The sequence below is a fragment of the Canis aureus genome, chromosome 12, assembly GCF_053574225.1.
Source record: "Canis aureus isolate CA01 chromosome 12, VMU_Caureus_v.1.0, whole genome shotgun sequence".
NCBI lineage: Eukaryota > Metazoa > Chordata > Mammalia > Carnivora > Canidae > Canis > Canis aureus.
The window spans coordinates 30026846-30048565 of NC_135622.1; the positions used below are offsets into that span (position 1 = coordinate 30026846).

The window sequence follows — 21720 nt, forward strand, 5'->3', positions numbered from 1 at the left end:
ATCCTGGGGACAGGTGTGAGTCCCCAGATCCCAGCTACTCACAACTCACTAAACGCTTCCCAAAAGGTGTTTCTGGGGTTTTTCTGGCTCCTCCCTGTGACCTGCTTCCTGCCCCCTTATACCTCGAGAACAGCTGAGGGACCCACCCTCTCCCTACACCTCCTCATGCACAGCTCCCCCAGACCTGTATTGATCCAGTCCCCCAAAGCCTGGACAGAGGCCCCTGCCTATGGTGGATGGGAAAGGTGGGGGTGGGGATGGCCACAGGCAGGAATGGAATCCTGACACCCTATTCCATGCCCCTGCAAGAAACTTTGGAGTGTGTGAGGTGGGGGTACCCCTGCCCTTCAGAATAAAGTCTGCTTTCCTGGAGGGGGGCTGGGTCTGCCCGTGGCAATGGCTCTCAGTCCACCTGGCCCATCAGAGCCTGTGGAGACCTCACAAAACCTGCAAATACCAGAAACCTGCCCCTGGAGAGTCATGTTTAGTGGGGTACAACTCAGGCATCTGCAGTTAATTTTGTGGGGAGCTGAATTAAGACTCACCCAACTGCCAGCTGCATGGAAGGCCTTCATCTCTGCCCTTGCCCTGTTCTTCTTACTGGCTGAGCATCAAATCCTGTGCTCAAATGGCAGTTCCCTTACAACCCCCCAAAAACCTGTTCTCCAAGCTGAAGGTTTGGGGACTTGCATCTGAGCAGGAAGAGGTCTCCTGCAGGAGTGAAGAGTTTTGCTATTGTTCCTGTTCCTTGAAAGCTGGCTTTTCTTTGGGCAAGGGTAGGTGATTCAGGAGCCTCTCCCACAGTTTTATGATTCTTCCTTGTGTCTTAAGGACAGAGAACAGAGACTGATGTTTAACTCCCACCCCTAGGGCAGTCACTCCTAGGAGAGTATGTCTACATTTAATGTTCCATGATACCTGTGTTGTTTTGTTTTGCTTTTAAGATTTTATTCATTCATTCATTCATTCATTCATTCATTTATTCATTCATTCATGAGAGACACAGAGAGAGGCAGACACATAGGCTGAGGGAGAAGCAGGTTCCCTCCGGGGAGCCTGATGTGGGGCTCGATCCCAGGACCCTGGGGTCATGACCTGAGCTACCCAGGTGCCCCGATACCTGTGTTTCAATTAGCAATACTTGTACACTGGATAAATGTACTATATGACACTTGTCATGAGATTTGGTCTTCTCTAATGAAATGGGGGTAAGGGTTGCATTCTCTTTGTAGGTCACCCAGAGAGCAGAGATCTTCCCTTTCAAAGAAGCCCAGAAAAGCAACTCTCCAATTCCTTCCTGCATACAACGTTCTCCTCCTGGTGGAATGCCACTGGGGGGATACTACTGAGGGGGCTCCTGTGGGGTGCAGGAGTGCCTGGGACCTGAGTGTCAAGGTGTTCCTATGTCCTCTCCCATGGCCCAGGGGGACCCTAGACACTTCCAGCTCCATCTTCATTCTGAGCGATGCACTAGCTACATGAGAAAGGGAAACAGAGCCCCGAGAAGGCGGGTCTGGGCTCATCTCGTCCTTCAGTGGCTGTGACCTAGAGTTGGTGGCCAGGTCTGTAGAGGCTCAGAGAATACAGGTGGGAAGTGGTGGGAGAAGACAGGCAGGCCAGGTCCGTTGGCTGCTTTTAGTATGAAATACCAGAAGCCAGTGGGGGCTTTTTCCTGCCTGTCCTGTCCCTCCTCCTGACTCTCAGATAGTCCTGTCCTGGACTCAGGTGGCTTCCTATGGCTTGGTACTCTGGCCCTGTCTCATCTGGTCGTGGCTGTCCAGAGAGGGCATTAACGTTCCAGAGCACAGCTCAGCAGCCCAGGACAATGCCACTGGGCCTCTGCAGGGGGACCTTTGACCTCTCGAGCTGTCTAGCATTACAAAGTCGTCTTAGGTATCTGGCCTCATTATTGACTCATGCATGCTAACTTGTGGTCAGCTGATCCATTATGGTCTTTTTGTCTCCACAAACAGTTATGAATCTAGGAATTTGTTTGTGAATTGGTCATAACATTTCTCCTGCTTCCTTTTCATGCTGCAAGCTTGAACCCACCATTCCAGTGGATCAAGATTCTTTTTAATCCTGATTCCATCATCAGGATCCCGTACCTCACCTCTTGGTTTCATGTAGTTTGTGCTGAGCAAGAGGGACAGGTTCTGATCTAGAGCAGCCAACACACCACCTGAAACCTTCATAGACTCTACTTTGTTTATCGACCCTCTGTGACCCCATGTACTTCAGTCTTCTGGTTGTGGCTGGGTGGGCTTGTCTTTCTGGTCTAGCTCCCCTCTTCCAGGCCTGCAATCTTGAGAGTCTCTGCTGCTACATCCTGTGTCCTCCCAGAGCAATCTCAAGGGGACAAAGGGTGGAGCCACTTTTTCCTAGCTGCAATCTAAGCTCTCTCTACTTCAGACTTTTGTCATGGAACTCCTGGGCATCTGGGCAGGACGTGCCCAAGAGGTCAAGACTCGGGTCAGACAGAGCTCCTGAGGGTCTGGCCGGTGAGCACCCAGGAGGAAGAAATGGATACGTGGCACCTCCAAAGAGGGAACATCAATAACCTTTCCTTGCAGTTAATGTGGTGACGGGAAGAGACTGAACTGCAGAAGATGTGACAATAGGATGTACAAGAAGATGTTGCAGCAGCTCACCTCCAACATGTGTCTGTTTGCTTTCTCAGGCAGGCTGTAGAGGGAGCAAAGCCCCTGGATCACATGAGGCTCCAAATTGCCCCAAGGTTCTGCAAACCAGACTCAGTCTTCTCAAAGGGCCATGGCTACAAGTGCCACGGGTTGAGGAGGAAGGAAATGTCAGTGTCAGATGTGGCCTGGGCCCTGACCTTGGAAAGAAGGGGTAGCCCAGGAAACTATAGGTAATGAGGAAGAGGGAGCTGAGTAGCCTTGAGGAGGTATGGCTCAGGCCAGAAGATGCTGTCTCCCTAATTGACACAGAGACCAAGATGAGAGACTTGAGAACAGGATGACCCTCTGGTCTCAAGGAGACTCACCTGGCCATGCAGAGAGTACACAGCCTACTCAGGGGGCCAGGTCTGGAAGGACTGAAGTCTTTAGTTGACCCAGATACTTCCTATGACAAGTCCTTCTGGAAGATCTATGAGTAGTGGGCTGCTTCTTTTAGCATAACAGAGTGCAGCCATCTCCATGTGCCTGGGCCTCTGCCATCCTGACTATGACCACTTCTGACAAGGCTGCCTGTCCTGACATACTTGCTGCCCAGGCAGCCATGTTGAAAGCTGCACCTGGCTTGCAGTGGTTACCACAGGGATACTAGAGCACTTTGCTGAAAACCCCCCATGCTTCCTGTACCCTCTCTTTGGGCTGAGACCCATCCTTCATGCTTAGCGAAACTCATGAAGAAGTTCCCAGGGACATGCCATTCACCAAAGAGTATCCTCCCTTTCCCATCCCACTCCACTCCTTCCTTGTCTGCTTCACTCACCACCACATGCACACAATTTCAGCTTGGGGTCTCTCCCATCTATTCCTTATTTATTTATTTATTTATTTATTTATTTATTTATTTATTTATTTATTTATTTATTTGAATTTTAAGTAGGCTGCATGCCCCACATAGGGCTTGAAGTCATGACCCTGATATCAAGAGTCACATGCTCTACTGACTAAGCCAGCCAGGCGCCACATCTCCCATCTATTCTTGAATCACATTCACTTTCAGACCCTCTGGCTGAGACAGAATATTCTATCTTTAAATTGAAATCTGCTTTCTACCCTAGGGAAACATTTATGGAGAATACTTTGTGTGCCAGGTTCTGTGTTTTGGGCTGGGGGCAGGGAGATGTGAGGATGAATACAATACAACTTCTATGTTGGGAAGATAGAGTCACGACCAGGATGTATGGACCAACCTGAAGGACCCCCCAACTGACCCTGGGGAAGGGACCCAAGAGCCTTCCAGAGAGGATGACCATTGAGCCAAGTCTTGAAGGATGAACAGAAATGAGGTAGGTATAAGCAGAGGATGAGATACAGCAGGGGAGCAGGCCGGCAGGGACAGGACAGGGTGGGTAAAAGATGAGAGCAGAGCACTGTGGGACCGTCAGGGGGTGCTTGGAAGACAAATTAAGGAATTCACCTTCATCCTGAGGCTGGAGAAGGAGCCACTTGAGAATTTGAAGCCAGAGTCACATGGTCTGATCTGCATTTTCAATGGTCCTTTCTGGAGAAAATCTCAGGAGGTGATATTGGAAGGATGCAGTTGAGAGTGGCTGGATGCAAGAATGGGGGACCAAGAGTCAAGGATGGTTTTGTGGCTTGGCATACATGGTAGTAGAAATTCTCCAAAATATTCCCATAAAGTTACACCTTCTTCCATTCTCATGGAATTCTTACCCCAAAGCTTTTCAGAATGATACACATTAGGTGGCATACGTGTTTGGTGGCTTCTTGGAACAAGGTTCTACTCCTGGGACTGTGGCCACCATCTTTTGGATGTTGCCTCCTGTTTAGAGGACTGTCCTTACACACCCATACCCATGGTGCTGGGCTCAGCACTGTCACTGTAGCATGAAGGATTGTCATCGTGGGCTAGACTATGGTGGCCTAGGAGATACTGCCTCACATGTGCGCCATGAGCTTCTCTGTACTAGTTTTCAGAATGTGGCCCGCAGTGCTGTGGGCTCTGGTGACAGTAGATCTGGGGACAACAGGTAGACTCAGATCAGCAGGACAGCCCTCTCTGTCCTGTTGGATGCAGAGAGGTGGTCTGCAGAGGGTCCTGGCTAACACACAGTGGGGAGAGGCCTCAGCCCAGACAGACCATCTGAGACAGAGCGGTAGGTGCTCGATGGGTTTCCTGTTCCAAGTCCTGAGCCCTCCTGAGGCCCAGCTCCACCTCCCAGGCTTGGACTCCTCAATTGCCCTGTTACTCTATAATAAATTCTCACTTTTCAAATCCTTCAGCAGCCTAACTGGGTCTCTGAATCTTGCCATCACAAGAATGTTGACTGAGACAATGTGTTCCAGCCTTGACTGTCTGTCCCCTTGGGTTGGTTTATAACCCATTCCCAGGACACAACATGAACACCTGAGGCCAGAAAGAAGTGGAACCAGCTTGCTCCTTTCCTGTTTCCTTAAGAACTTCGAGGCAATCTCTGCTCTCTATTTCCAGCAGGTGGCACATGAGGCAGCTGGCCAGCCACACCGGGTGTCCTGGGCCCTATATTCTGAAGGGCAGATCCCCTCCTTGCTCAGGGCTCCCCCTCTACACTCCCTACACTGACCTCAGGGTCATGGAGTTTGGAGACCATTACACTTTTGAGGACTGTGAGTCAGGGGCAGGAAAGTGGCCCAAGATAACCAGAGACAGCTCATTCCAGATCAACCAAAGAATTTCCATGGAGGGCAGAGGGTCCCAGTGGGTCACAGGAAGAAGGGACATGCAGGTGTGTCAGAAAGGTGTGGCTAAAAGGAGGGGAAAGGACAGGACCACACTTGAACTCCTCTCCATACTTCTAGAAGCCCAGCAGCTCTGCTGCCCCCCAGCCCCACACCTTTGGAGGCTGAGGCTGAGGCTGAGGCAGGGGGATCCCTACTGCCGATCCGGCCCAGCCCCAACACAGCCACTTGTCTTGCCTCGCTGCCTCCAAGGAATTCAACTGTAGCAGCAGGTTCATGGCTTCTCCCTGGTGCCCAGAGCTGGCCACCCCCGCTCCCCAGCCCCTCTTGCTCTCCAAGGGGGGCCGGGGGGAGGGGACAAGTCTGTCCCATCTGATGATAGATTGTTCTTTCAGGATCCTGCTCAGGAAAGAGATTCCTGGCCTCATCACTGACTCAGGAAAGTCTCTTCTTAGGAGCCTCACTTTGTCCACCTGTCAAATGGTCAAATTCAGTATCTTTATCCACCGTCCTGCCCCTTAGGCCATAAAAGAGTTTGGTATGTTTTGTTTCTTCTTGGGGGAAATCTTACCTTCAAAGTACAGTGCTTTTATTATAGACACTTACAAAAACAATAGCAGTAGCGACTCATGGCTTAATTACAATAGTTGGTAAAAGGGAGAGAGTGGGAGGCTGCACAGGGTGGGGGCAGGGCTGCTTGTTTCCTGACCTGGAAAACTGGGGCCTAAGCTCTCCTGCCACCAGTGCGCTCAAGTCAGAGAATACCAGAAAACCCTACATGGACTTCACTGCACCACGGGTGGGTTATAGCAAAATAGGAAAGGGGCTTTTCTGGGGCAGGACTGACATTAGGCAGTGCTCACTGGGTGGGGGTGGAGGAGTATTAGTGGAGGAAGGGGTAAGTTCTTCCTAACAGCTCACACTGGAGGAGAGAGTAGAGAATGGAGGAGACCAGCTCTTCCTCTTGGCAGCCTCCAGGGGGCCATGGTGCCCCTAGGCAGGTGCTGGGCTCAGGTGAATGGGCTGGAGAGGATGAGGGATGGCCACAGCTGGCCTTTAGCTGTCTGGCACAGTCTCAGAGCAGAGTGGTCAGGGGCCCCCCTCCATGGGCTGGGGCCGGGCCTCCAAAGGCAGTGCTGGTCCTGGACCCTCCCTGGACCCAAGGAGCCAGTGCCCCCAGCCCATTCTGCCTTGCAGCCCTGATCCTCATCTCTGAGTCACCCTTTGATGAGGTTCCGTTTCCTGTCTGCACCCCGTTATTAACTGGACTATTCCTTCTCTGACTGTACTCTTGTCCTGGCTCAGAGGAAACTGAGGACAGCCAGAGGAGGGGTGAGGATTCTGCTGCAGGCTCAGCCCTGACTCAAATTTAGGTTACTTCTTTCCCTGCTCACCCCATCCCCCATGAGCAGCCCTGAATCCCTATGCCCCTCCCTCATCCCTGCCAACCAGGAACATAGCTTGGGGGGGGGGGGTGTCACAGACCTAGCCCCTCCCTCCAGGGCTCCCATTGGAGAATGGGGCTGCCACGGAAACTCATAAACTTCTACTACTTCTGTGAACATGAGTAACACATGTTTATTGCACAGAAAATGGGAAGTACAGATGAGCAGGAAAGAATTAAAAACGGCCACGATCCTACCGGAGACAGTGTTTATACCTTCAGTCCACGTGCTGTGTCGTAAGCAGCTGTTTGCACTTCCTAAAGCATTGTGACTATCTTTCAGGTCAAAAGAGCCGTTTCAACATCATTTTCTTGATTGATTTTCCTGCGTGTCCTCTGAGATGCTCATTTCACCATTTCCTTGGTGGTGGTGGCCGTCAGGATAGTTTCCCTATCGTGATTAGTGTTGCCAGAAACATCCCCCAACCATTTAGCAATATTTCCCCACAACCTGCTCAGCCACAGGCACCCTCTGGGTGCCAGGCGCACAGCCACTTACAAAGCAGAGACATGTGTAGACACATCTCTGGCCCTCTGCTTGATTAGCTCTTTCAGCTGATGACTGGATGGGGCATTGCTGGGCCAAAGGGCACACCTTCGCCGGGATTCACCCTCCCCAAGGATGTGCCTGTCCCAGGGGCTCTGCTGAGAGCCGCTCTGGGCAAAGCCTGGTGGCCTCTGGGCTCCAGATTGGTGTGGCGGCGGGCGCAGGCCTGACCGCGGAGACAGAGCAGGCCCCAGAGGAAGCTGGGGAGGAGCCGGGTTCCTGGGTCGCGCCGCGTTCTTGCCACCCCTTGGGCCAGGGCTTCGCTGGTGGCTGTTTTCCCAGCCTCAGACTGGGCTGTTGGGTCTGGGTATGGAATATAATATTTGAAATCGGGCCACCCTGAACAACCCAGAGCGGCTGAGGTGTCTCCCCCAGCCGGCTCCCAGGCGGCCCTCGGGGGGCTCTGGGGTGCGGAGAGGGCGCCCCGGCTCCCACCCCGGCCTCCGAGGGCGGTCCCGGCCAGGCCCTGCCCCTCGCCCCCCCTCAGGCCTCCGCCCCTGCCCTTCCAGCGCTGCGGGCGGGCGCCCGGGCGGCTCGGGAGCCCAAACCCGTCGGGCCGGTTTTGAGAGCCTCGGACGCGGGCTGGTGAGGGATGCACGGCCTGCCCCGCGCCCCGTCCGCGCCGCCCGCCGCCTGAGCGCTCCCGCCTGCCCCGCGGCCCGCGGCCCCCATGGCGCGCGCGCCCGGCCTCCTGGCGCCCCTGCTGGGGCTGGGGCTGGGGCTGGGGCTGGGGCTGGGGCTGGGGCTGGGCCCGCCGGGGCCGGGGGCCTCGGACTGCGGGTCCCTCGGCGGCGCAGAGCGCCTGGCGTTCGCCCCGGCGCCCGGGGTCCACCGGCTGGCCCCTCGCGCCCGCCCGCCGGGGCCCCTGAACCCCCTGTACGGCACCGTGCGTCGCTTCCTCTCCGCGGTGCAGCTCAACCCCTTCCCCGCAGGTGAGTGCGCGCCCCCCTTGGTGGGCCTGGGAGCTAGCGGGTCCCCTGCACCGCGGGGCTCGCCTCCCCTGCCCGCGCCCGGGCCTTCCCCACCCGGCTTCCTTCCCAGGAGCCCCCCAGGCCCAAGGGCATCACCTGGAGACCTTCCTGCGTGACCTTGGGCAAGCCCTTTTTCCTCCCTGAGCCTCAGTTTCTCTGCCCTCAAGTGGAAGAACTTACATTAGAAGTTCTCCGAGACCTGGCTAGGATTTTCTCTGGGTCTGGTGGTACTAGGGGTTGGGAGGACCAGCAGGGGCTACAGCCCTGTCCCTCTCAGCCTGCCCCCTGCCTCTTGAAGGAAAGGGCTGCTAGGCCAGTCCCCTTCTCAGCTTTTAACCAGGCTGGTGGCTTCTCCACCGCAGGGCTTAGCTGTAGGGCCGCCGAGGAAGGGTCCGCCAGGCCTCCTCTCAGCCACTCCCTGCCGTGGCAGCAGGAAGCCTGGGCATGATGGCACAGGGCTTGTCCTAGGGTGCCATGGTGGTGGGAGGAGCCCTTCCAGAGAGCCCACCTTCTCTCCTGGCAGTGGGGGTAGACACAGGGGCAGGGCAGGTGCTGTCCTCAACCCCCACCAGCTTGACTCTTTCCTCAGAGTTGGTAAAGACTTTGCTGAATGAGCCGTCCTCTGTGAAGGTGGATGAGGTGAGCCCTTGGGGTCCGGTGATGGGCGGAGGGAGCTCAGGGATGAGCATGAGGGACAGAAGTAGAAAGGCCTCCTCAGCTCAACCCATGGCCCACATTGCTGGGAGGCCCCAGGGTAGGGTCTCGGGCATCCCTTCCTCCCTCCCATGTACACTGCCAATGGCACACTAATTTCAGGCCGAAGCCCTGCCACTAACCGGTGGTGAGTGGGCAAACAGGGACCTCAGTCTCCTCATTTACAAGATGATAAATAACAAGGACACCGTACCCCTTGCATGGGTTCAAGGAGATGTGTGCAAAGTGCCCACTGTTTGTGCATGCCCTCCCCTTCGGGTTTCCCTGTGGCGTCAGGCAGGAAGCAGCTGCCGCCTGAGGGTCAGGACAGCCCCTCAGGCCCGCTGCCTTGCCCAGGTGGTGCGTTATGAGGCGGGCTACGTGGTGTGCGCTGTGATTGCCGGCCTCTACCTGCTGGTGGTGCCGATTGCCGGGCTGTGTTTCTGTTGCTGCCGCTGCCACCGGCGCTGTGGGGGCCGAGTGAAGACGGAGCACAAGGCCATGGCCTGTGAGCGAGGCACCCTCATGACCTTCCTGCTGCTGACCACCCTCCTGCTACTGTGAGGGGCCCTCGGGTCGGGTGGGAGGTGTGGGCTGAGGCCGGAGGTGCCTGTGGGCATCCAGCAAGCCCCTGCCTCCTCCCCCACCCCTGCAGGATTGGTGTGGTCTGTGCCTTTGTCACCAACCAGCACACGCATGAGCAGATGGGCCACAGTGTTGAGGCTGTGCCTGAGATTCTGCTCAGCCTCCAGGGCCTGGTCTCCAATGTCCCCCAGGTAAGTATGGAGTTACCCCTCACACCCCCCGGAGTCTGCATGAGCACCAGCCTCAGGTAGAACTGAATAGTGTGGGGCCTGCAAATTAGAAAGGGTTTCCCTTTCAACACCTGACTGCCCCCTGCTGGAGAGTTGCTGTAACACATAAATGCACGGTCGGCATCTTCAGGATGGCCGCCCAGCTGTGGCATCCTGGGGGAGCTGGGGAAGGGACAAGAGGGGGGCTGTCAGGTGACAAGGGGAGAGCAGCCTCATGCCCCTGTGTTTGCCTAGGAGCTGCAGGCCGTGGCAGAGCAGTTCTCCCTTCCCCAGAAGCGAGTCTTGGAGGAACTGGATGGTGAGAGTTATAGCTGGCTGATATGCTGGGCAGCCCCTGGGTCCCCTGCTCAGGCCTACCTTGGGCGGCCCTCTCTTCCCCTCATCCTGCGCTCCACCTGGGCACACCTTCGCAGAGGCAGGGATTGGGCCCGGCTGGGGAGCACAGAAGTGCTGTGCTGAGGACCAAGAAGCCAGCACCTACCCTGCAGAGCCCAGTGCGGGGCCCAGGGAGGCTGGATGGATGGGTGAAGAGAGCCCCTAGGCTCCTGGGGGCCAGCCCTGCAGAATATCCTGTGCTCTCCAGGTGTCGGCATGAGCATTGGGAGCACGATCCATACCCAGCTCAAGAGCACCATGTATGAAGTGCTGGCCTCAGTGAGCAGCCTGGGACAGGGTGAGTGGGACTGCTGTCCTGGGTGGGCATCTCTTGGGGGCAGGCCCTACCCTCACTCAGCCCTGGATTTCTTATGCCACTGCAGCAAGCCCCTCGCATGACTTCCTGGTGGCTTTATCCCAGGATCCTCAACCTGGTTTAACATGCCCTGGGGCAGTTTCCATTATAACTACCGGGATTAATGACCCACATCCCTTTGGTTGCCAGGAGGGGGAGGTGTTCTATCTCCCTCAAGGCCTGTGAGGTCTCCTGGGAACCATGGAGACACCTCGGTCCAGAAGGGGGTCTCTCAGCCCTGCAGGTCTCTATGGATGACCTGCAAGCCCTGAACACCACCTTGGTGGAGCTGAGGAAGGGCCAGCAGGACCTGGAGCCAGCTGTCTACGAGCGCCGGGAGCGCCTCCTCACCCTGCTGCAGGAGCCCAGCTGTCAGGGTTGCACGGAGGCCCGGAGCCGAGCCCAGGCCCTGGAGCTGGGAGCTGACTTCAGCCAGGTGACTGCCTGTCCAAGTGAAGGGCATTGCTCTGCCTGCTGCCCCGGGAGTCCCTGGACGTTTCCTGAGGCAGACTCCTGATCCCTTTCCTTGAGCAGCTCCTCCCTTCTCTGCACACCAAGGGTTAATGATAGCCATCTTGGCACTGGAGCCAGAGCTCTCTTGGGCCATGTGCCATGCTGTGCTTTGAGCTTCATGCCTGTTAGTTCCTTGCATTCTCCTTGCCACCTAGAGAAGTGTTCCCCATTTTGTAGGTGAGGACAATGAGGGTTCCTACCATCCTCCCTCAGGGCTCCTCCTTAAGCCTCTCCATAGACTTTGTCATCAGGCCTGGTCTCCAATGCCCCCATTTTAGGTATCCCCTGTGGACGATGTCCTGCATCGGCTGAAGGGTGTCCCAGAGGCCAATTTCTCCAGTATGGTCCAGGAGGTGAGTGCCTGCCCGTTCCACCTGACTTCCCCATGACCTGGTAGTTCACAAGTGAGGGTACCTCATTTTCCGCCTTGGGGGGTGGGAACCCAGTTGAACCTAAGACTTGGGTCAGGTCAGGGCCTTACCTACTGCATGGCTCCCTGGACTAAGAGACTCATGATGCTGGTTCTTAAGTGCACACAGTCTGGTGGGGGAGGCAGGCCTGGAACTCAGAAGGCAGAGCTGGGCCCCTCAAGGTGGTGGGAGCTGGGGTGGCAGGGGAGCAAGCATACAAGCTGAGCCCTAGAGGTGCAGATGGGCTGTGGGGGAAGGTACAGCGTGAGTCAGCACCTATAACCCAGGGCTTGGAAAGTGCCAGAGTTGGGAAAATGGTGAGTCACCTGTGCCGGGTGCTGGAGCCACAGGTTCCGGGAGGAAGGGAATCTAAGCTGAGGTTGGAGGAGCTGGTTGGAGCTGGACTTCAGGGAGCTAGGCCTGGCATCATGTACAGGGTGGATGGAAGAGAAGAGGATGGCTGGGAGGCTGCCGCAAGCAAGAGGGGTGGGGAGAGAATGGGGGAGGCTTCTAGGAGCAATGTTTTGAGGAGCTGAGTCAGGCTGGGCTGAGGGAGCAGAGAAGAGGCCATCCACCAAAAGAATAAAGGGACGTCCGTTTCCTGACTTCCTGATCTGGAAGCACTAGGACGGATGCCCTCCCTCTCAGCCTGGTGATGTCAGGGGTCCCTCAGGCTGGGACAGCAGGTGGAAAGCAAGAGGCACCTGCCTTTTTGTTCCGGCAGGAAAACAGCACCTTCAACGCCCTCCCACTCCTGGCAGCCTTGCAGACAGCCAATGTGGTCAAAGGTGAGGCTCTGGTCAGGGGCCAGGTTGGCTGCTGAGTGTGCCACCCCCACCAAAGAGGCTTGTGGAGACGGGAGTGGGGCAGTGGGGGTGGGGACGGAGGCTGAAGGCTGTCCTCCGTCTGGGCCTGGTCAGAGAGCGGGTCCTCTCTGTGGGTCCCAGATGTTCCTCCTGCCCATCCATCTTCTCCCCGGGTGACTTTTCCATCCCATAAGTCTCTGCTGCTTTGGGCAGAGCTGAAGAAGGTGGTGGCCCAGAAGCCTGAAGGCCTGAGGACACTGGCTGAAGAGTTCCCAGGCTGGGAGGCAGCCTCTCGCTGGAGCCGGACACTGGAAGAAGTGGAACAGAGTAGCCGCCCCTACCTGAAGGAAGTGCAGAGATACGAGAAATACAGGTGCCCAGGAACCCATGGGGGTGGGGGTGGGATAGGCAGCCCAGCCTCCCAGCCACGCTGGGCCTGATTTTGAGCCCTCATCAACTCCCGGCTATACTCAGCATCTGCCTCTACCTCAGCCAAGACCCCTTTCTTCTTGGGCCTCTGTCTCCACCTTGGCTATGTGCCCTTGGGACCCCATAGGAGCAGTGGGCCTCCATCTAGCTACTAGGTCCTATGCCAGCCCATCCTGGTGCCTTCCTTCTCAGTGACACCACACTCTCTCTCTGGCAGGTGGATTTGGGGCTGCGTGTTGTGCTCCGCAGTCCTACTTGTGGTGGTCTGTAACCTGTTGGGCCTCAACCTGGGCGTCTGGGGGCTGTCTGCCAGGAAGGACCCCAGCCGCTCAGAAGCCAAGGGCGAGGCTGGATCCCGTTTCCTCATGATGTAAGATGGGCTGGGGAGAGGGGAAGGGTCTCTTCCCCTGGGCCAGCCAGGTTCCTCTCATGCCCATATGTGGAGCATGGGAGCATATAGCTCCCAGTGTGGCTACAGAAGCAAGTCCTGGGACTCAAGAGGCTAAGCTCTACTTCTGGCTCTGGCACTGACTCCCTGGGTGACTCTGGGCAGATTACCAACCCATCTGGGTCTCCACATCCTCATCTGTGTAAAAGGGTTGGATCAGAGCAGGAATGACAAATAAGAAGCACTTCACCCTTCCAGACCAGGGGCGATTATAGTAATCAATGGGCACTCTCCTGCTAGGCCAGACATAGCCTCAGAATCCTTCTTAACCCAGCATCTAGATAACATTACCAATAGGAGGCCACGCCAGAAATAGAATCTGTTTGCCATCTCTGGACTAGATGGCTTCTAAGGCCATCTAAGGCTGCCACATTCAGTTGTATAGGCTGGTGACTGCATAATGTGCCTGACCAAGGGGGCGAGTAGAGGCTGAAATCTAGCCCTTGTTCTATTCTCCAAGCCTCAAACCCCAGCATGGGGCTGTGCCTCTCCTACAGAGAAGCCCTGCAATAGGTCAGCAGCACTGGTCTTATTCAGCCCATCTAAGTTGAGGGCCCTACTGTGCCAGGTGGCTCTGTTGAGGGCTGAGTTCTGGAGCCAGTCACCTCCATGTGCCTTAGGCTTAGAGGTGGGCCATCCTGTCTCTTTGAGCAATGCAGCTACTCTCTCTGGGCTGCTGGGGGGAGCCAGGGCACCAGTGATAGATGATGGTGGGAGGTGGGGGAGGGGGACAGCCAGCAGCTCTGAGTTCTCCTTCCTGGCCCTAGGAGGCTGAGTCTTCAAAGGGCTTTGCCCTGGGGCCAACTTGCTGACCAAGCTGGGCCCAGATGTGATGGGGCAGAGGGTGTGGTCCGGGGGAGCCAGCCTCCTCTCTCCCACCTCAGCCCTGTCCCTTTGCCTTCCCCAGGGGTGTGGGCTTCAGCTTCCTCTTCGCTGCACCCCTCATCCTCCTTGTTTTTGCCACCTTCCTGGTGGGCGGCAACGTGCAGACGCTGGTGTGTCAGAGCTGGGAAAGCAAGGAGCTCTACAAGGTGATCCTGCCTGCCCCGCTCTGGGGCCCAGTGGGAAGTGGAAGGGACAAGGCTCTAGGGGAGCTTGGGTGTCCTCACCATCAGCCTGCTCAGGGCTCTTTTCTCTTTGCCCCATTTCTAGTTTGCAGACACCCCAGGGAACTTGCCTCCATCCATGAATTTGTCTCAGCTTCTTGGTCTAAAGAAGAATATCAGTATCCTCCTGGCCTATCAGTGAGTGGGAAGCAGATGCTGGGGGACCTGTGGGGAGGACCTGAGGTAGGTGATGTCAGCACCCCCAACCCTCTGTCCTTTTCTCTCAACTTGAATGACTGTAACTCCTCCCCAGGCAGTGCAGGGAAGGGGCTGCACTCTGGAGTGTCCTGCAGCTCAATGACTCCTATGACCTGGAGAAGCACCTGAATATCAGCCAGGTAAGGGAACCTTCTGGAAGGCTGTGGGGATCCCTCCTGCAGAAATCCCTTCCTCTGGCCTTGCCTCTGTAGTGGGACCATATTATTGAACCCGAGAAGTCTGCAAGAGTGATTGAGGTACCTCAGGGGCAGAGGCCCCAGGTGAAAGCTCAGGGCCTGGCCCAGGGCAAGAGCCCAGGAGCGTTTCTAGGGTGTGTGGGTGGATGGGTGAGTGTCTGGAGGCCATGACCAGCTCTTGCAACTATGCTCCAGGAAGAACCGAACATAGCTGAGGTTGTAGCAGGAAAGGCTGGTGACAGCGAGTGACAGGGCCAGGGGGTGTATATATACTAAGGACAGACATTGGTTGGAATGCTACAGTCAGTAATGGGGTGGTTGGGGATGGGGTGTGACAGTGAAAAGGATAGTGATGAAGTTGGGAGTCACTCAGGGAGGGCTCACCAGAGGCCCTCTTCTGAGCTTGCACAGCCATAAATGTGGGCCAACAAAGCTATTTGATAATGGGTCCCCAGGGAAGGTCTGTGTTGCTGTCCACTAGCCAGATAGGTGCCAGAGGAGAGCTAGGTCTTTGTGGGGTGGGTTAGAGCGGGGACAGCTGAGAAGCAGAGGCCTCCTGGGAGACTAGCTGGAAGTATCTAAGGTGGGGGCCCTGAATATCCAGAAGGAAGGCTCTGTGGTGACCCCTTACCTTATCCCCCTGTCCCCCTCTCAGTACACTGCCAAGCTGCAGCAGGAGTTACAGAACCTCAAAGTAGACATGAAGAATCTGGACCTGCTGAGCCCAGCTGCCCACCGGGACCTGGAAGCCCTGCAGAGCAGTGGGCTCGAGAAAATCCACTATTCCAGCTTCTTTGTCCAGGTGAGCATGGAGCACCTCAGGCCAGACCATGGCAGTCAGAGGAGCTTTTAGAGGAGCTGGGCTGAGAGGTGGTATCTTCTCTCATCACAGCTCTCCACATTCCCTCCACTTTAAAAAAAAATTATTCATTCATTCATTCATTCATTCATTCATTCATTCATTCATTCATTCATTCATTCATTCATAAGAGACACCGAAAGAGAGGCAGAGACATAGGCAGAGGGAGAAGCAGTCTCCCTGTGGAGAGCCTGATGTGGGCCTCCATCCTGGGACCCCGGGATCACGACCTGAGCCGAAGGCAGACGCTTAACCACTGAGCCACCCAGGCGTCCCTCCCTCCACTTTTCTGCATGTTCCTAGGGTCTCTTCCTGTCGGGAGTGTCCACACACCATGTGCCTCCAGCCTGTCCCATCGGGGCTGGGCAGGAATGAACATACTCCCACCCAACAGCATGTGTCGCTGTTCATGGTCCTGAACCCACTGCTGTGGAGCATGCTGGTGGGAGGTGGCCTCTTCATTAGGTTACACCAAAGGGCGCCTCACTGGTCTTTTTCTTCTATCCTAATGGAGACATATTTCACAGTTTCAGGTCAAACACACTGTGACCCATGTGTTACAATAGTCTTAGCTGATGTGGGGTACTTCTGAATAGACTGGGAATTTGAGGGCTGGGGGAGCCAGAGTGCATTCCCTCCTGGCCTCTCCTGTCTGTCTCTAGATCCAGAAGCCCGTGGTGAACACCAACATGGAGAAGCTGGCCCAGGAGCTGGAAGAACTGGCCCGGACCCAAGTGAGAAGGGACCAGTGACCCCACTGGGCAGGCAGGAGTCAGAGAGAGGCCCCGGAAGTGGAAGAGGGTGGGAGTGTTTGGAGTAGGGAGGAACACAAAGGCAAAAGCAGAGGATTGTGGGTTCCAACCAGTGGGTGATGAATCTCTGTACCCCCTGGGTGGGCTTAAGAGTTTTGCAGTATCAGTTTTGATTCAAGCTCTACCTCCAATAGGCTGTGTGGCCATGGCAGGTCATTCAGCATCTTACGGCCTCGGTTTATTCATCTGTAAAGTGGATTATCCTCCACCTCAGATCAGATGAAGTAACTGGTCTGACATGCCACATTTGGGCAAGCATTTCTCAATTCTCGCTGCTCATGAAATCTGCTGGGACAGGTGTGAGGACAGTGTGATGGGCTAGACCGCATATGAATTGTCCTTGAGAAGCTTAAACTCTACTGGGAAAAAAAAAAGCATTTTGCATTTATAAATATTTAGAGCTTAAAAAGTGTTCTTTAAGACATTGGCTTCACACCAAGCCCAGATGATGGGTAGAGCTGGGAGTGTTCGTTTTTGGCAGATGCCACCACAGCTCAGGCGACCTCCGGTGTGGTTGGCTTAGAGGCACTTAATAAGTTAGTGGTGGGCCTAGAATTTGGACTTCGTTCCCCCAAACCTGGATCAGGCTTAGGAGCTTAAGTAGGCCTTGATTTTCTGCCTCTGGGCCCAGCACTTTCCACATCTTCTCAGTATGTCTGATCAGTTGGGTAAAGAATATGTTGGCAAAGGCTGGCCTATCCCTGGCAGGGTGCCATTCTCATCTCTGTCTCCCCTCAGGGCAGTTCTGTGCTGGGGCAGCAGCTTCAGGAGGAAGCCCAGGGGCTTCAAAACCTCTATCAGGAGCAGGTCCTCCCTCAGCAGAGCCTTGTGGTAAGTGTGCTGGCCCAGGGAGCCTGGAACTTGGGGAAGAAGAGAGGCAGGGAGGGGTAAAAGAGGAGGGAGGGGCAGCAATGTTCCTTCTCTGTGCATCCCTTCCCTTAATCAGCGCTACTCTCTTCTCCACAGGCTAAGCTCAACCTCACCGTCAGGGCCCTGGCATCTTCAGCCCCGAACCTCCAGGTGGCTGCAGGGATGGGGAGGAGGGGTGGTGGAGCAGGTGGACAACAGAGGGGAAAAGGAAGTAAGGGCCCTGCTAGCTTGGGGTCTCGTCTACTCTGTTGAGTCCCACTGGAGGTTGAGGGTAGGGGGTGGGAAGAAATGTGGGTGGATAGCAGATCCTTAAAGACCACTGTCTTTGGCCTCTGTGTCTTAGGTCCTAACACCCCCAACCCAAGGTGAGTGTGTGTGTGTGTGTGTGTGTGTGTATGTGTGTGACATGTTGGATTAATAGATGGATGAGTGAATGCATGGCTGTTCCCTGACTGAGCAGGACACTGAATCAAGCCTCTCTCCTTTCCCTCAGATGGAAACCTCTAGTGTCTTGGACAAGGTCGCTTACCTAAAAGGAGAGTTGCCTACCTGGGCCACCAGTATCTTGAGGAATGTGAGTGGGAGATGGGACGGGGCAGGAGGGTTGCCACATAGTCAGAGATGGACTCAGGTGCTAAAGCACATGGAGCTTCCACCCAGACTTCTCCAGCCCTGTCCCCTCACCCTGGCTCCCAGGAAGCACAGCTTGCCCTGTCCTGTTGGTGTCAAGCCTGGGGGATGGGGGTGCTGGTTCCTGGGCCATCTGTCAGCCTTGGGCTCCTCTCTTTCCTGCAGGAAAGTGAGTGTTTCCTGATCCGGGAGATGGGTTACTTTTCCCAGTATGTGGCCTGGGTAAGAGAGGAGGTGAGTGGGAGTCCAGGACCTCCTGACCTGAAGCAGGCTCCTCGTGGCACCGGCTCTTCACACTGTTGCATCCCTTTTCTGTCTCCTACAACCCCTGGGGGTGCCCTAGGTCTTCAGCTTTGAACCCAAACTCCCAAATCTGACATCTGCACCCCTACTTCCTGGTGGGGCTCTGCTCACTCAGCCTCTGCCACAGCCCTTCTCTGAGGCCTGGGTGCAAGCTGGGCCAGCCATGGCTCTCTAGAACATGCTGTCCACACCTTGCCCCCATGTCCTTCCTCATGCCGGACCCTTTGCCCAGTTCTCCAACCACATCTCCCCCTGAATGCCTATGCTGACATGGCCTCTGCAAGCTATCCAGTGCCCACACTAGCCAGGTGTGGTCCTGCTGAACCCCGACTGTGCATGTGTATGTGCATGTGTATGCGGTGCGTGCATGTGTGTGTGCATGCAAACGTGGGAGTAGGGCCTTTCCAGTAAGAGTATGAACTTAGAAAAACGTCCTGGGCACATAGTAGAGGCTTAATACAGGCTGGTGAATGGGATGGAAAAGGAGCAGAGCAATGACCCTGTGGCAGTGTGCCTCATGTCTAGGTCTCTGCATCCACGTGTCTGAGTACAGGCTGTGCAGTGGCTCTCACCTGTGCCCTTGGACCTATCACTGTCCCTGTCAGCTTCTTTCTCTGAATATGGGGTGTACACCCATGGGTCTGAGTGTCTCTGCATGTACCTGCCTCGTATTGACACTGCAGGTGACTCAGCACATTGCCACCTGCCAGCCTCTCTCCGGAGCCCTGGACAATGGCCGTGTGATCCTGTGTGACATGATGGCTGACCCCTGGGTGAGTGCCTCCAGCTCATAAGGGCTCATGGACATTGAGGCCCCCAGGAAGGGGCAGCATGAGCAGGGCCTGCGGTGAAGCGGGAGCCCTACCCCAGGCCTGTGTACCAGGCCTTCCCCTCAGCCCTGAGAATGCTTCCCTGTGCCTCACTGAGTCAGTGGGAGGACTTAAGGTGGGAAGAAGTCTCTGCCTAGCCACAGCGAGCTGACCACGTCCTCTGTTCTAGAACGCCTTCTGGTTCTGCCTGGCTTGGTGCACCTTCTTCCTGATCCCCAGCATCATCTTTGCTGTCAAGACCTCCAAATACTTTCATCCCGTTTGGAAACGCCTCAGGTGAGGAGGCTGCCAGGACTGAGGGGAACAGCAAGGGTCCAGGAAGGGTCTAGTTGCTGGGTACTGACCCCTGCCACACCCCCTCCTGAGACCTCGCCAGTAGAGGAGGCTCACGCCTAGCCTAGCTCTGAAGAGTCACACACTCTGAGGAACTCCAGGACTAGAAAGTCCTTTCATATGTCTGCCCCATATCCTTCTTGCTGCAACACATCCACCCAGGCACAGCTTTTTGGGATTTTTCATACCCCTGGAAAACTTCTGAGGTGGGAAGATCAAAGCTCTGGGCTTGTCCCTGTGTCAGGGCTGAGGGTCTGTGCCTGCAGGCTCACTCACTCTCTTCGTGTGATGTCACAGCTCCACCAGCTCGGAGGAGACACAGCTCTTCCACATCCCCCGGGTCACCTCCCTGAAGCTATAGGACCCAAGGAGGTGAGTTTCCACACCTTTCCATTCCTTGGTGCCAGGAGTGGGGAGTAGGAAGGGAAGGGAAGGGTTTGGGATCTGGGGTCTCTAAGGCCCAGGAGGGCAGGAAGGTTCTGAGACTTGGTGGGTTCTGAGTGTTAGATCTGGCCCATCCAGCCTGAGCCCTGCCGTCCCTATCTTCCCCCTCACCTGTTGGGTTTTTAATCCATAACAGGGATATTTGCTGGCTGCAAGGTGATGCCTGGGGCTGCCTGCCTTCCTCCTCCTTTGACTTGGCCTGGACCAGAGGACTTCTGTTATTCTTGCTCACAGCCCAGACTGGCATCAGGCCTGGATTGCCTTTCAACTTTTGTCACCGGACCCCATTTTGCCTATTTCTTTCCCACCCCCTTGATGTTCATGAACCCCTTTTCTCATTCCCAAAAGCACACTTAACTTTCATTGAGCTACAGGAGCCAATAGCTTCTTCCAAGTATTGATCCCTTATCCTCCTCATGCAACATATTAGCACCAGGAAGAGCCTGTTCTCCACCTATTAGAACCGTTCCCTCACCCATGCGTGAGACAGAGGCCCTGTCCAACCCCATTCTGTCACTAGTTGCCCACCCCCTGTCCATGCCTCTCCCACTCCTCTCTAAGCTCCTGCCCCTTTCTGTCCTCTGACCTGCCCACCTGTCCCAGCTTCACTCTGCCCCAGCCCTCACGTGCTCCCCCCAGGGAAACCTCTTTCCCTGCTTTGTCCCCTTTCTACCTTATCCCATTACCTTGCTGGTACCCAGGAACCCCTCCTCCCCAACCAAACTAATTACGTAAAGCCACCAAGCAGGCAAGGATCCACCAGGGCTCTGCCTCATGGCCCTGGAGTGCTCCACTGCCCAGGGACCTAGACTCCCCCACAGGCCCTGGTCTGGATTTCTGGCCACCCCATGGGGTGAGGGAGGCCTATCTGAAGGCTGAGCCCCTTGCCTGCACCCTGGGATGGAAAGAGTGCTGTCATCCTGCAGCTCCTCTCTAAGCACTGGCTCCCTAGGAAGGGACCTGCGACTTGGGCCAGAGGGGGGGTCACCCCCGGCTCCCCAAAAAGTAATCTCTTCGACAATCACCACTCAGCTTTCCAGGGGATCTCAGATCTGGTGGCCACAATTGGATTTTGAACTGTGGCCCTTACTCATTCTATTCTATGCATGAAGCCTAGTCTATCCCTGTGCCCTTTTTGCATGCTGGATGCTGAGTTCCAGAAACAGGGAAAAGGAGGAAGAAAGAAAAGAGATGGACAAAACCTCAGATTCATTAAAGTATTTTCACTTCCTAAGCCATGGCCTTGGATCTTTGATACCAGCCCAGGCTAGGGCCCTATACGTAGTTGGTACTTAATGAGGTTTTTTTGAAGAGGAGAATCCATGACTTACCCTAGCAATCAGCAGATGGGGAGTGGGACACTTGAAACAGGCAGACCTGGCTGCACATCCTGGCTTTATGCTTGGTAGCTAGGACACCTTGAACATGTTCTGTGTGTTCCCTAGACCTCAGTTTCTCCATTTCTAAATTGGAGAGAATAGTCCTAACTGCCTTCTAGGGCTATGAAAAATGTGACATTGCATGGAAAGCCCTTGGCAGGAGCCTGGCACAAAACAAATGCTCAGATGCTGCATCTTTGATGCAGGCATCCTTGAATGTAGCACAACTGCTTTTTTTTTTTTTTTTTTTTTTGGCTTTTCCCAAACCTTTTTGGCTTGTTTCTCATCTGCTACCCTATGCAGGAGAACTGTGGCACCCTGAATATCAAGAATGAAACTGATTGGATAAAAATAGAAAGAGAAAACAATTATAAAAAATTTCTGGTTCTCTATCAAGATTCTCTACCTTATCCTTTATATATGTGAGCATACTGCACATGGTAATTTTACAGTTTAATAACTTCCTAATATGGAAACTCTGAGTCTGTTTCTAGTGTCTGTTGTTTATCTTGGTTTTTCTAGGTTTTGCCTTGTCTCCTCAATATACTTGGTGATTTCTGATTGAATGGCATGCATTA

At 55.1% G+C, this 21720-nt stretch overlaps 1 protein-coding gene across 1 annotated transcript; it reads left to right on the top strand.

Moving 5' to 3' along the window:
• The first annotated feature begins 8036 nt into the window (after window positions 1-8036).
• On the top strand, window positions 8037-20997 carry PROM2 (prominin 2). The gene is made up of 24 exons (XM_077843376.1): window positions 8037-8298; window positions 8927-8976; window positions 9388-9590; window positions 9686-9806; window positions 10080-10143; window positions 10429-10518; window positions 10812-11011; window positions 11367-11441; window positions 12223-12286; window positions 12518-12677; window positions 12951-13103; window positions 14089-14212; window positions 14334-14425; window positions 14541-14625; window positions 15338-15484; window positions 16204-16275; window positions 17092-17184; window positions 17320-17373; window positions 17717-17797; window positions 18019-18087; window positions 18840-18929; window positions 19156-19262; window positions 19617-19691; window positions 19900-20997. The coding sequence occupies exons 1-23, from the start codon at window positions 8037-8039 to the stop codon at window positions 19678-19680; spliced, it is 2520 nt and encodes an 839-aa protein (XP_077699502.1). The 3' UTR covers window positions 19681-19691; window positions 19900-20997.
• The last annotated feature ends 723 nt before the right edge of the window (window positions 20998-21720 follow it).